At 41.8% G+C, this 14567-nt stretch overlaps 1 protein-coding gene across 1 annotated transcript in view; it reads left to right on the top strand.

Annotated features, from left to right (window-relative positions):
• SHISAL1 (shisa like 1) overlaps window positions 1–14567 on the top strand; it is a 125911-nt gene that overhangs the window by 79132 nt on the left and 32212 nt on the right. The window contains exon 2 of the mRNA XM_090043778.1: window positions 10860–11073. Coding sequence (XP_089899904.1) covers window positions 10860–11073 — 214 coding nt within the window. The remainder of the gene's footprint in view (window positions 1–10859; window positions 11074–14567) is intronic.

Below are 14567 nucleotides of genomic sequence, written 5' to 3'. Positions count from 1 at the left end.
AGTGCAGTTTGAGCCAGAATAAACTAATCCATTCAGAGGAGCAAAGTACATGAGAGCCCAAGGGCCTTGGCCCCCCTTTGAAAGAGGACTGTAACCTGAAATGTGTAAAACTTTCCACATGTCCATCATCTTTGCCCCCTCCCCGGGCAAAAATTAAAGTTGGCACCTATGCCAGACGTCATTCTCTCTCTATGTGCATTTAAGCGCAATAATTTACTCCACGGTTGAATAGTACTTGTGTCTGATGGTATTATCTGACCGCTTGACAGTGCAATAAATTAGTCTGTACCAACCTAATTCCCGCACCTATGTAGACAGTGATGCTTTACTGTGCAGCAAATTAGTCTACTGCACAGTAAAGCATACATGTAGATGTGCCCATCAAATATCAGCTGGTCATGACTGTCTCAGCTACTGCTAATTTTTAGTTTTGTGTTCAATTTGTCATTATCTGTCAATGTGAGGCTTACTATAAAATTTGCCTGTGTTGGCTGCAGCACTTTTAAATGAGTGAAGAATATATCACCTCACAACATTCTATGGATATTTTAGTTCTGGCACCATGGCATCTCCCACATGTGTCATTCAGCCTGTAGTCCCCCCTTGATAGTTCAGCCTTTCCCCATTACACATAGAGGTACTTAAGGAGCTCATTATGTTATTGTCTGGTTTGATTGGGTGGCTTGAGCAGATGCCAATTATTTACCCAGTATATGTTTTTATGTTAATACGTTGATTCATAGGCATTGAAGATTATTTTGAATGTAAATGACTTGAAAATAGGCAGTGCATCAGATGTCATTCCCCTTCCACTTTTGCCCACTTGATTCTTCTGTAGAATATAGCCTTTGCTTTTAATAGCCCAGTAATATTAAACCTTCCCCAGTTGGCAGATGTCTCAGTGCAGCTCAATTTATGCTTATGAATTAACAATCCCAGTTTCTCTTACTTATTATTCAGGCTTCTAATACTGGTGTTCCAGCCCTTAACAAATGTTTGTTCTCCATACCCTCTGGCAAAATGACAGTGGCTAATACAGTGTTGACTGTACAGGGGGAGCACTGAGGTCCCAGAGGAGAGGGGAACCAGGTGTCGCTCCTTAAGGAGACAATCCTCCAAGCTCAAAGGGAGGTAATCCCAACATGGATCAAAGGGAGCAGGAGGGCTCACAAGCCCCCATGGCTCACCAAAAGCATCTGGGAATGTCTCCTAGCTAAAAGGGAGGCGTACACCCAATGGAAAGGAGGGGCCATCACCAGGGATGACTATACTGCAGTTGCTTGGGGATGTAGGGGGGCAGTCAGGAAGGCCAAGGCAGAGATGGAACTGGGACTAGCTTCCCAGAAGGACAATAAGTCCCTCTTTAAATACATAGGGGGTAAAAAGAAGGTTCCGGGTAATGTGGGGCCCATGCAGGACACATTAGGAAATTTGGTCGTCACACCAGACGACAAAGCCAACATGTTTAACGATTTCTTTGCCTCCATTTTCCCAAGCAGGGACCGGAACAGTCATCCCCCCGATGGGCCCCCCTCAGGCCCCAGGGAAGGCACACCTAGGCCAAGGGTTAGTGAGGAACTAGTTAGGGAACTTCTGGAGGGACTGGATGTATTCAAGTCAGCCAGTCCAGACAATCTCCACCCTAGAGTACTAAAGGAATTGGCTGAGGTCATTGCAGGACCCCTGGCACAGCTTTACAAGCACTCATGGTGCTCTGATGTAGTGCCAGAGGACTGGAAGAGGGCCAGTGTGGTTCCCATCTTCAAAAAGGGGAGGAAGGAGGACCCGGGAAACTATAGGCCAGTGAGTCTTACCTTGATCCTGGGCAAGCTTTTTGAGAAAATTATTCTGGCACATATCCACGAGGGGCCAGCAGGAGAGGTCATGCTTAGGGGCAACCAACACAGGTTCACTAGAGGCAGGTCCTGTCAGACCAACTTTGTGGCCTTCTATGATCAGATCACCAAATCATTAGATGCAGGGGTAGCAGTGGACATAGTCTTCCTGGACTTTCGGAAGGCCTTCAACACTGTCTCTCACCCTGTTCTCATTAAGAAACTGGAGGACTGTGGTGTCAACATCCACACAGTCAATTGGGTCGCCAACTGGATGGAGGGCCACACCCAGAGAGTGGTGGTGGATGGGTCATTTTCGGCCTGGAGGGATGTGGGCAGTGGGGTTCCACAGGGCTCAGTCCTTGGGCCCGCAGTGTTCAACATCTTCATCAGTGACTTGGACGAGGGGGTAAAAAGCACCCTGTTCAAATTTGGTGATGACACTAAGATGTGGGGGGATGTGGGCATGCTAGATGGGAGGAATAGGCTGCAATCGGAACTAGACAGGTTACAGGGGTGGGCGGATGAGAATAGGATGGGATTCAACACCGACAAGTGCAAAGTGATGCACCTGGGGAGGAACAACTGGCACCATACCTACAGGCTGGGGAACTCCCTTCTTGTCGATACAGAGGCGGAAAAGGATCTTGGAGTCGTCATTGACTCCAAGATGAACATAGGCTGGCAGTGTGGGGATGCAGTCAGGAAGGCCAACCATACCTTGTCATGCATCCACAGATGCATCTCGAGCAGGTCCAAGGAGATGATCCTCCCCCTCTATGTGGCACTGGTCAGGCTGCAGCTGGGGTACTGTGTCCAATTCTGGGCACCGCACTTCAAGAGGGATGTGAACAACATGGAGAGGGTCCAGAGGACGGCCACTCGCATGATCGGGGGCAGCACAGAAGGCCTTATGAGGAGAGGCTATGGGACCTGAACCTGTTCAGCCTCCACAAGAGAAGGCTGAGGGGGGATCTAGTGGCCTGTTACAAACTAGTCAGGGGGGATCAGCAGGCACTGGGGAAGTCCCTGTTCCCCTGACCACTGCCAGGAGTGACTAGGAATAACGGTCACAAGCTGGCAGAGGGTAGATTTAGGCTAGATATCAGGAGGCATTACTTCACGGTCAGGGCAGCTAGGATCTGGAATCAACTTCCAAGAGAAGTGGTGCTGGCTCCTACCCTGGGGGTCTTTAAGAGGAGGTTAGATGTACACCTTGCTGGGGTCATTTGACCCCAGAACTCTTTCCTACCATGGCAGGGGGTCAGACTAGATGATCTACTCAGGTCTCTTCCGACCCTAGAAACTATGAAACTATGACTTTCAACATACCAGGTTCTGAGCATCCATCACTACCACTCGCAATAAGATAAGGAATACTGCAGCACTGGTGATACCAGAGATAGGCCATTGATGCCACTGGCAAAATTCACAACAGGGCAGAATCTTAGCTACAGTCAGGGAATGCTCAGTATGGCTGAGGACAGCCAAAACAACATGAAGTTCAAGACTTCTTTTGTCTTCTCTAATTATAGGGCTGCTCTCCACCAGGCCTATCCTGGACATAAATATAAGTAGTCTTTTTCTTTCCACACTTGTCAGGCAGGACTTCAAAGGACCTGGGTAGGTGAGCTGGCAAGAAACCAGTCAGCAGTAGACAAGGTTCAGTGTAAGCCTGGCTGGTTTCCAGTTGAATGTTATTAAAATGATCTCACGACATTTTTCAGTTTCGACAAATTGACAAATTTTGAAGGGAACAAAAAAGTTTGTTTAAACATTTTGTCCATTAGCTGTTCTGTAGCCCACTTTCTGAAACACTGCATCCTCTCAACCTCATCCTGGAGTGATGTATAAGTTTTTGAAAGGGAAAAGGGATTACTTTAAATCATGTTAACTTTCCTAGTTCTTGTGACACAATAAAATGGTTCATTCTTGCCTACAGTATTTCAAGTCCTGAGGTATAATCTAAGATTACAAAGCTAGGAGAATAGTTAGCTATGAACTTCTATTGGTTCATCTCTCCTTAGTGCTTTAGAATATAAAATGCATATATTAATTTTGTATTCATTCTTTGAATTTATTAGCCTTCACCTTTGTTTACAAAATCTGTGTTGTCAGTAAAGATGTAAGCAGGTACAAGTGATATTCAATTACACTTAACCATAATATTGCATCTTGTTAAACAGGTAATTCTCTAATGGATCAATGAAAACAAAACGATGACAAGTTGTGGTCAACAGTCCTTGAATGCGCTGATGGTTGTGTTCTCATTACTTTTATCAGCAGGTAATGTTTCTACCAAAAATGTGTGTGTGTGTGTCTGTGTGTGTACCCACACACACTTGAACTGAGTAAGGGAAGAATTTGTTTTGTTAGTAATTCCATGTAATAGCATTATAACCAAGTGTATCCCTAAAAGAATTAAACCAAGGATAATGTGATGTGTAAGAATTTTAACTGTGTAATTGGTGATTGGAAAATAAGATAAAAATGCAATACTGTTATGTTTAGGAAAGTTAAACTAACAGGAATCTAACAACATAGGCTCAAAATTTGTCACATAGAACTTTAATGATCAATTTTGCTTGCCATTTGACTCTGAATAGTTTATGGTCTCCTTGAAAAAAAAAATGAAGGGGTGGGGGCTTCACTACTGTACAAATCATACTGTTATATTGAATGATCCATCTATACTCCCAGCAGCTAGGATTACATGCAGGCTTGGCAGAATTCAATTTTTATTTTTTAATAATTCAATGGCTAATATTTGGGGGCATGTTATTTTTAAGCATTTATTTTGATTTTTATCTAGTTAAATTTTTAGGATTGTGTGAAATTAGGGGTGTGGGGGCATGCACACACAAATATGCCTGCTTCCTCCTCCAGCCCAGCACACAGCATGCACAGGGAAAGTTGTGCTGCTGGGTGTTAGCCTGATGCCTGCTACTTTGCATAATACTGATGAGCTCAGCACCCACTTTCCTTTGTCCCATAGAGGCCGTTGCCCCCCAGCCCCTCCTCCCAGTCCCCACCAAAGAAATGTCCAGCTGCTGCAGAAGCATCTGTCCCCTTCAGCCAGTGGCTTGCTCTGGCCACTGGCTTCCACTTGAGTTGCAAGGCAGTCACTGAACTAGGGAGGCAGGGGAGGGAACACAGGTTCCTATGCATGCAGATCACAGTGCTCTGCCTGCCCCTTCCCACCCATCTACCTGCCTACCTCCGCCTCCAGCCACTGCTCAGCTGGACCACACCTGGACACTTCAGCAGCGACCTATTTTTATGTCCCTTTCTATAAATTTTGATTGTAAATGATGGAAATACTTTTTCCTTGATCTGAATTAAAGAATTAAAATTGAATCCTGCTGAGCCTAGTTATATGGCAAGTATATTCACTTTCACAAGCAAGAGCATATGAACGTGTGTGTGGATCACGTTGCCCACCACCATCTAGCCTTTCATCTCTTTCTTCTGGTACAGTTAAGTTTGCAAAACTATTCCCATCATAAGCAGTATCTTACACAGGCTCAGACCTTCCAAATCCTCATCTGTTTGTCTGAAGTTTTCCATATTTACAGTCTTCAAGAGGATATTCAAATAGAATCCTATGCACCATTTCTTCTTTTTTCCTTTTTTAGTTTGTAAAGGTCCACCCTTTCCCTCTTTTGGTATACTGTTAATCACACTTCTGTATACAGGAATACAGCAAAAATGGCTTAAATTTACACACAGAATATCTTCATTGAGAACTAGTAATAATAACTAGCTTTTACAACGCTTTTCATTCCTACTTCTTAAAACACTTTACCAAGTTGGCTGACCACTATTATCCTATTTTAGCAATGTAGCAGTGAAACAAAAATGTGTTACTTAGGGTTACACACTGTCACTGAGCAAAATAAGTAATCTAAAGAAATGTGAAGAAATAGTGTTAACATAAAACAGTAATTCTCAACCTCTTTAGACTGAAGGTACCCCATGGAAAATGCTAGCTCTTAGTTTTCACTCATTTTTGCCTATTAAATAATAACAATAGAGGATTTCTTTTGTTGGAAAGAACTCAGAAAAACCACAACAGATCAAAATGTTTTTAACACTATGGATTCCTATTTGAAATTTCTGGGCTTACCTTGTGAATTGTATTCAAACAGCTAGCAATGCTAACATTGTGTGGCACCCTGTAGCACCCTTAAAAAGATCCCAGGGCACCCCACAGTGTCACAGAACCCTGATTGAGAATCACTTATTTTCAGTGAGCCTTAGGATCATACATACATAGAAAAGAAGGGCTGGAGGGAACCTCAGGAGGTCATCTGAGCTAAGCTTCTGCTCAAGCCTGGATCATCCTTTTCTAAAGCATCCTATACAAGTGTGTGTCTAACCTGTTCTTAAAACTGCACAAACAACCCTTTCAAAGAACTACCAGGAATATGCTCCAAAACACTAAAAGCGTCCTAGCTTGCCACAGGTAAACCAGAGGGATGAGAGACCTGTCAGTATCCTGACACTCCATGGACAGGAAGTAGTTTGTTAAGGTAAAATCAAGAGTTCCAAGATATCCAATCTTAACTCCACTCATTGTGCCTGCATTTTGATATCTTGACCATGGCATCTCCTAAAGAAAATGTCATGATTTTGCATTATCTTAGAAACAGTTTGTGATCACATTAATAAAGATTGTTTTGTATGGATATTCATGAGAGGACAGAGATCTTCAAACCAGATCCTCAAATAGATCCTCAAAAGGGAGCTGAGTACCTCAACTTCCTTTTTAGGTATGTAATTCCAAAATGTAAATCTTGCATACACTTACAGAGATGCTGCCTAATCCTTGAAGCGTCTAAAATCTGTAAGCTTCTAACACTGCTAGTAAAGAGTTATTTAATGATGTGGAAACATTTTTAGAGTGAAAATATCTAAATGGCATGTTTCAAACTTTCTGAACAAAAAAAAATTGATATTCCAACTTTTTCCCTGATTCAAGGTGAAAATAAATTTCAAAATATCAGAATTCTCTGCAGAAGTTAACTTTTCTGACCAGCTCCTAGTATAGACTTCTGAGTTCAATATTCCTGTCTTAACCACAAGAAAATCCAGACTTTTGAGCAAGGTACGGACATTCAAAAAGCCTGAGGCAAAAGCGATCTAAGTTATGCAATTTTCTGTAAATGGTGTAGTTCTGTAAATGGTGGTAACAAACACACATTCGCCCTTTGGTGAGGGGGCAAATCTTATACCACGTTCTGCCATTTTTAAATCAGTCTGTGCGCCAAGCTTCTGTTCTGTTACAGGTATAAACTGGTTTTGTATGCCAAACTTCGGTTCAGTTCTGGGTATAGACTAGTTCTGATCACTTATAGTGGTAAAAGTGTAATGTCTGTACCTGGCCTTAGTGGACAATTGCAATGCCTGTTAATTTTGAAATGCACTAGTATGGTTGTTTGACAAGACTAGAAGTGAAATGTAGTGTGTTAGAGGCCAGTATAAAAAATGAAATTGGAACAACTGTGTGAAGAAAATTTGGCAGAATACATGAGCACACCCAAGCATTAAGCTGAGGATCCAGCCACGTGCCTGGTTTTTAACAAGGATTTTCTATTTCTTGCCTTTGTCCTTAGCAAATTTACAAACAACAAACATAAAAATACATATATTCTGGGCAATAAATATCAGACGTTAAAATTTTCAGGTAAACAGTTTAGCAATTACGCATAGAAGTGAGTATTTACACAGAGAGGTATACATTTGTTTATACAATTATTTGCTTTAACTATGGGATTTCTGGATATAATTTGGGCATGTATATACTGTATTTACTTGATTCCAAGACAAGGTTTCCTCTCCCCACTCAATTCCAAGACAAGGGGCTTCCCTCCTTCCCCCACCCCACCATGTTGAGTGTGGGGGAGAAGCAACAGCTGAGGCCCCAGCCCCAACCAGCTGCTCCCTGCCTGCTTCCCACCACTTTTTCACCCCCTGCCTCTCTGCCTCATAGCCTTGCCCCCTTCCTCCCCAGTGTCCCTGCTGGCCTTCTTCCCCCCCACCATCTCCTAACCTATTTTACTTCTGTCCCTCCCCGCACTCCCCCTCTGGCACTTACCCTTGCTCCAGAGTCAGCAGGCTCTGTCCCCACTCCATCTAGCTGGAGCACAGCCCCAACTAGACTCCATAGCATTTGAATTGATACACCATATTCTACAATCAAGATCATTTTCTTCTCAGAGCATGTAATGCTTTCAAAAGCTTGATGCCAAAAAGATGTGTTACCTTCCGTTCTGGAGTATGAAATCATCATCAACTCAGTCATATCCTAAGAGTATCCTGTCAGAAAGGAATGAGTTATGTTTGTTAAGATACTTGATTCAGCTGCAGGACACAAGAAATTTCTGGCTCCACCATAGACTATCTATGGTCTGTAGTGTACTATAGGGTTAATTTAGCATTTCCATAATTTTTACATTTTTTAGTAGTGTTGTTTCCTAATTTAGTTCTGGGTCCCAAAACTAATCCTTTGTCCCTTGTTGCATAACAAATGCCCCAAATTGTGATCACAGCAATGTGTACTCAAAATTTGTACCACCTTTTTTCAGCTGACATCTGCTTGCTTACAGCAATAGAGCACAAGCTCTCCATCCACCCTAGCTAGGCACTTCTGGGGCCAAATCCTGCATGACATCAGCCTCAGGCATTAGCCCAACCCAGGGCCTATGTCTGCAGGGACAGAGCAGGCTATGCTATGGGCTTTCCCACTCTGTGCTTGCAGGCACACACCCTGTGAATTCCCTTGCTGACACAGAGCAGGGAAGTCCAGTTTCCCACTTTACACTTGCAGGGGAATTTCTGGGGCATAGATTTAATAGATTTCATAGACATTATGGCTGAAAGAGACCTCACAACATCATCAGGTCCAGCCCCTTGCCCAAAGGGCAGGAAGTCAACAGAGTTCAAATGATCCTAGCAAGATAGGCATCCAAGTGTTTTCTGAAAGTATCCAGAGTAGGTGCTTGCACCACCTTCCAGGCCCTGGGGACTCAGACAGCAAAGAAGTTTTTCCTTATGTCCAGCCTAAAATGGCCTTCCATGAGTTTGTGACGGTTGAACCTTGTCTTTATTTGGGGTGCTCTGACGAACAGTTGTTCTCCCAGTTCCTGATGCAGACCCCTTACGTACTTATAGGCTGCAAACAAGTCACTCCTGAGCCTATGCTTTTCCAGACTGAAGAGTCCCATGTCTCTCAGACTCTCTTCATAAGGCCTGCTCTCTTGTCCTCTAATCATTTGCAAGGCTCTCCTCTGGACTCTCTCAAGCTTCTCCGTATCATTTCTGAATTGTGGAGCCCAGAACTGGACACAGTATTCCAGCAGTCTTCTCACCAAGGCTGAGTAAAGTGGGAGGATGATTTCCTGGATCTTGCTTGAGACGCATCGGTAGATGCAAGCCAGAGTTTTGTTTGCTTTTCTAGCTGTGGCATTGCATTGGTGGCTCATGTTCATCTTGTGGTCCCAGGTCTCTTTTGGTCGTGGTGCTAGCAAGTGGAGCACTGCTGAGCCTGTAAGTGTGGTGTGAGTTTTTTCTCCCAAGGTGGAGCATCTTGCATTTCTCAGTGTTGAATGCCATCAGGTTTTGATCTGTCCACATTGTAAGCCTGTTGAGGTCAGCCTGGATTGCCAGCCTATCGTCTAGGCTGCACTTCCCCCTAGTTTGGTGTCATCAGCAAACTTAGCCAGTCTGGTTCTGACACCAGAGTCCAGATAATTTATAAACACATGAGTGTATAGGTGGGATAGGTGACATGTGTTTGCAGGTGGGTAAGAACAGGGGATTTCAGCAGCATACATATCATGCTGCCATTCCCTGAGCTAAGATGCACCTCTACAAGCAGGAGAATTGCCATGGTGTGTGGCACTTGGGGGCCATCAGCCTACAGGATCAGGCCCTTGAAGCGCTAGTAGCCCAACACAGCTGATCTCACCCCAGAAATTACATCTGTTTATAGCCCAAGTTATACCAGTTAACTAAACTGGCTTAAAATCAGAACAAAATTATTTCACTTCCACCACTTTGATAGTCTCTTTAGGCTGTAAGGTCATCAGGACATAGACTGTGTGTGGAATCTCAGATGGGGACTTTAAGTCCACCATAACACAAACTTTAAATAAATCTTAAAAATACATATTAGAAACAGGTTAACTACAGATCTCTTTATCCTAAAAAGCTGTATAATGTGCTAGTCATCATATAACAGTTAGTCTGTAGTGTATGATCTGAATGAATAGACAGAGACAATTTAACTGTTTCAAGAAAAGTGAATGGCAAAGCTGGAGTGAAATAGTTATGGAAAAAAAGTCTTAAAGGAGATAGTAAATATTTTACATGGGAAGGTAATAAAAAGAAACGTACAGGCTCTGATAAATCATTTCCTTTCCATAGCTTTTTTTTCTAACTTTGTATATTCACAGTTGCTCTAGTCTGTTAGCATGTCAATGTCTTTTAATTATTATTTTTGGCAGATTGGTGCACATCAAAGAATGACCTTTATAGTGGAGCAGACATTTTTGACACATTAATAACAGCTGTTGTTAATCTTGCATCTTCTCCTGACTCTCATTCCAGTTTGCATATATTCTTTTTCTTTACAATAAAATCATCCAAGTAAATTTTTGGACTAACTTTTCTAGGCCTTTGCTGGTACCCATATTTTTAAACATCAGAGCTGAAGATATTTTCTAAATGTTTTAGTATTATGTGTCCTCCAAACATGTGGTAGTTATTGATAGCATTTCTTCTTTCAATTTAATAAGAATGGAAACATAGTACTCCTAAAAATTGAAGTATAAGATATAAGATTTTTCCCCTCAGACTCAGTATTTGTATTTATCTTTAAGTAGAAATTGGTGAAATATATTATTACTATTTTTCAGAAATCTAAGAACATTTGTTGAAGCTTAACTAAGAAAAAATAAAATATACATAATATGCAGCTGACACAAGTGACTCACAAAGACACTATCACTCTTTGTTTTACAGCATTGTCTGCTCACTTTCGGGTCTGTGAGCCATATACAGACTACAAAGGTCGCTACCACTTTGGTTTTCATTGCCCACGTCTTTCTGACAATAAATCTTACATCTTTTGCTGTCACCATAACAACACAGTATTTAAATACTGCTGCAATGAGACGGAATTTCAGACTGTTATGCAGATGAACCTAACAGGAAATGCAGATGGATATATGCATAAGTAAGTAAACGAGTTATAAAGTACTCTTTACCAAATTATTCTCGGTCTAATCACATAGTCTGAGAGATGCTTAATGGTAGAAGTAATTAGAATAATTACTCAGACAAAGAAGCATTGCTAGAAGCTCTTTTCCTTACAAGGTTACTCCTTAGGAAGGGTATGCTTTACCTTTGCTTCTGCTTTGATGCTCATTATAAACATACATATAAAAGCATGTATGTACATTCCATAAGACAATAAACCAGGGGTGGGCAAAATGTGGCCCGGGGGCTGGAAGTGGTTCGCCAGGACATTCTAACCGGCCCATGAGGCCCCTAAAAAATTTAGAAAATTAGTATTTATCTGCCCCTGGCTGCCTATCGTGTGGCCATCAATGTCTTGGCAAAACTCAGTAAGTGGCCCTCCTCCCAAAATAATTGTCCGCTCCTGCAATAAACTGACTCTCCCTCCTAAAGAAATTGTCAAATCTGTGTTTAAATATATATTAGTATGAATAAAAACCTCAGAAAGTGACACAAAGGGAAGCGGACATTTTCCATACCAATCCAAATGTTTTGCATGGATAATTGTTATTTTGAATTTCTGCACATTTTGCATATTAATGCCTTGCAATCACCAAACTTGAATAATGAAAAGCATTTGATTATATGTCTGTGTTGTTTATCTCTCTGTTTGTTACCTGAGGTCATTTTTGCACATTTATTTTTATTCCAAAGCAACTCAGTGACCTGTTTTGGAGATAAATCCAAGAAAGGTGGGGGGACGGGGGGATTGGAAGGGTTGAACACACACACATGCATGCACACTCAACTGCAAAAATAGTGAGGAGATCTGGTATTATCATTAACGCTATGGGCTAAATACTATTTCACCTAATAGGTATCTAACTATGATCCTATCCCATCCCGCTCTGGTTCCTGAAAAAAAATAATGTAAAATCTAGTTGGGTTCTCCTCCTCCTTGACATTTGTTTTTGACCTAGTCTCCAGGTGGTGGTCTGTTAATGGTTTTTTAGGTTCTCATACAAAGTGCAATATGATCATACTTGGGAGCCTATGCCCACTTAAGTATGAAACAGGTGGAATAGTATCTGGTCCCTCATGGACAAGATTCTTATGCCTGCACTAGCTCCTTTGCACTGCTGAGACATTCTGACTCTAACTAGTTATTTGCATATTTCTGTGGAGCATGAAGGAACTCTTAACCTGATGTAAAGCTAGAGAGCTAGGTTCTGAAATAACTACCTTCCCTATACCTTATCTCAGTCTGGGATCAGGGTAAGGAAGGGGGAGTAAAGAAAAGGATGATGTTTCAAATCACCTATTTTCAACTAGGGTTAGGGATTAATAAAACTAATGGCAAAACTCAGTAGGAGTTTTGCCATTGTCTTATATGAGAGCAGGAGCAGGGTTGCAGGTCTCTTCAGGACTACTTGCCACTGACATAAATTAGATGAATTCCTAGACTACTCTAACTCAGCATGATGCCAGGGGGAGCAGCATAAAATCCAAACAACCAGTGAGGTAGTTAATGATCTCTCTAATGGCTTATTCATACAAATGTGCTGAATGATTGCTGCTGGGGTCTTGTCTATACATACAAAGTATTCTGCTTTAACTATACCAGACTGGTTAAACCAATACAATCCCCCAAGAGTGGACAGTTATGTTGATTAAAGGAGCTTTGTACTAGTATTCCTTCTTCCTGCACTGGATTGAGAAAACAAAATACACTGGTATAAGGCAACTTTAAAATGGTCTAACTATGTCTACATATTAGGACATAAGATACATCTATACAAAAAAAGAAAGCATACCCCTAACATACACATATACCACTGACACAATTATACCAGTACAAAACTCTGCATAGGGCAGTTCTTGCATGCAAGAGCAAATTTAATCTTAGACTTTTACACAAAGTAGCTATACAAAAACTGTTTGTTACCCTAACATTTATCTTTAGAGAGAAATGTGCAAAGTGTGGAGTGGTGTTCATTCTTGGTTTGCCTTTTAATGTTATCAAATTTAAAATTATTTAGTAAATTCTGGACTTAGTAAATTCTGGATTGCAACTTAGTAAGTACAGCCCTATCTGTGTGAAGGTTTAAGATGCAGTAGCTAAAAAAAAACAAATTTAAAAATGGCTTTTGGTACCAGAATTTAAATACAATTTCCCTGCCTAGGATAGATAGGCCATCCTGTACTAGGGTTTTAACTGTTATATCATTCCTTAGAAAGAGAAATAAGAATTGGGAGGAAAATGAGTGGCCTGGTCTTTTAGAGCTCTCTAATTTTTCTATCTATATCAGAGCACTGGGTAAATCCTTTTAATTTTATTATACATCTGATGATAAATAATCACTTAGCTGTATCTGGGAAAGTGTTACTCCTATAATCCTTCAGGGAGAAACTCATCACTTTTATAAATGATGGTTGATCAGTTAAGCTCAATTTTTTGGACTTAGCAGAAGGACCTCACTGGTGTGTAGACTTTCTGCTGATCTTCTGCACAGGGGAAAAATTATTCTGAGTATGTAAAGGCATGAAACCTGAGAGAAAAAAACATTCTAGGGTCATGACTTTTTGAAGTGTATCAGCTGAGCCAGTCTTTCCTTCTTTTTAAGCTGCTGAACCATTAGGAGGTGTTAGGCATGGTCAGGACAAAGCATAGAAGTTAAAGGCCCTTGGAACAATTCCAGCCAGGGTCTTGCAGCCTCCTGCTTGTGCACACAGCAGGGCTCTCTCAAGTAATAACATTGTGGCCAACCACTGTCAGTGCAGATAGAGGATTAAGTAGCATTCACTAATCCTTAATTTCCTCTTTCTCTATCCTGTTTGTAGGAGTAATCCTCCAGCTCTGTTTCTCTGGCAACTCCCCTGCCAGCCATGAGCACTTTCTATGGAAATAATATATGAGAGGATGGACTTTCCAATGTGAAATGGCAGCATTCTTTCCTGCAGCTTGACCCCTTAGTGTGTGTAACAATATGTATGGATCTCGGAGGCAAAACCAGCGGCAGCAGAAAGGAGAAGTCCAAAGGAGGAACAGGAAGTGAGGGGGAGGAGACAGGAAAAACGAGAGAGTTTGAGAGGCTGGGGGAGAACAGTAGGCCCTGTAACAGCTTTGTAAGAAACTACTTTAATAAAGACACTGTTTATATTAAGTAGGGAGCTGTTCCTTGATTACCCATACAGGGTCACATGAAACATGGTGGCAGCAGAAAGTCTGTGAGGAAGCCCAAGACAAGAGAGAGACCTGGGCCCCAGCAGTGATTAAAACAGATTGCAAGAAGCATGGAGGGACTGAAGCCCCCAGGACAGCTGGATTTCAACACAAAGAGCCTGGCACAGACATGGAAACAATGGAAGCAAGAATTCAGTTTGCATACAGAATTAACCATGACTGATAAAGTAGAGAAAATGAAGGTAAAGCTGTTTTACTATCTAGTGTGGGGAAAAGGCTGTGAAGTAAGTGTGACACTGATGACAGGG

This window comes from Crocodylus siamensis, chromosome 4, assembly GCF_052110815.1.
Source record: "Crocodylus siamensis isolate JL-2025a chromosome 4, ASM5211081v1, whole genome shotgun sequence".
Taxonomy (NCBI): Eukaryota; Metazoa; Chordata; order Crocodylia; family Crocodylidae; genus Crocodylus; species Crocodylus siamensis.
The sequence above is the reverse complement of the archived record's forward strand: the minus strand, read 5'-3'. Positions and strand labels throughout refer to the sequence as shown.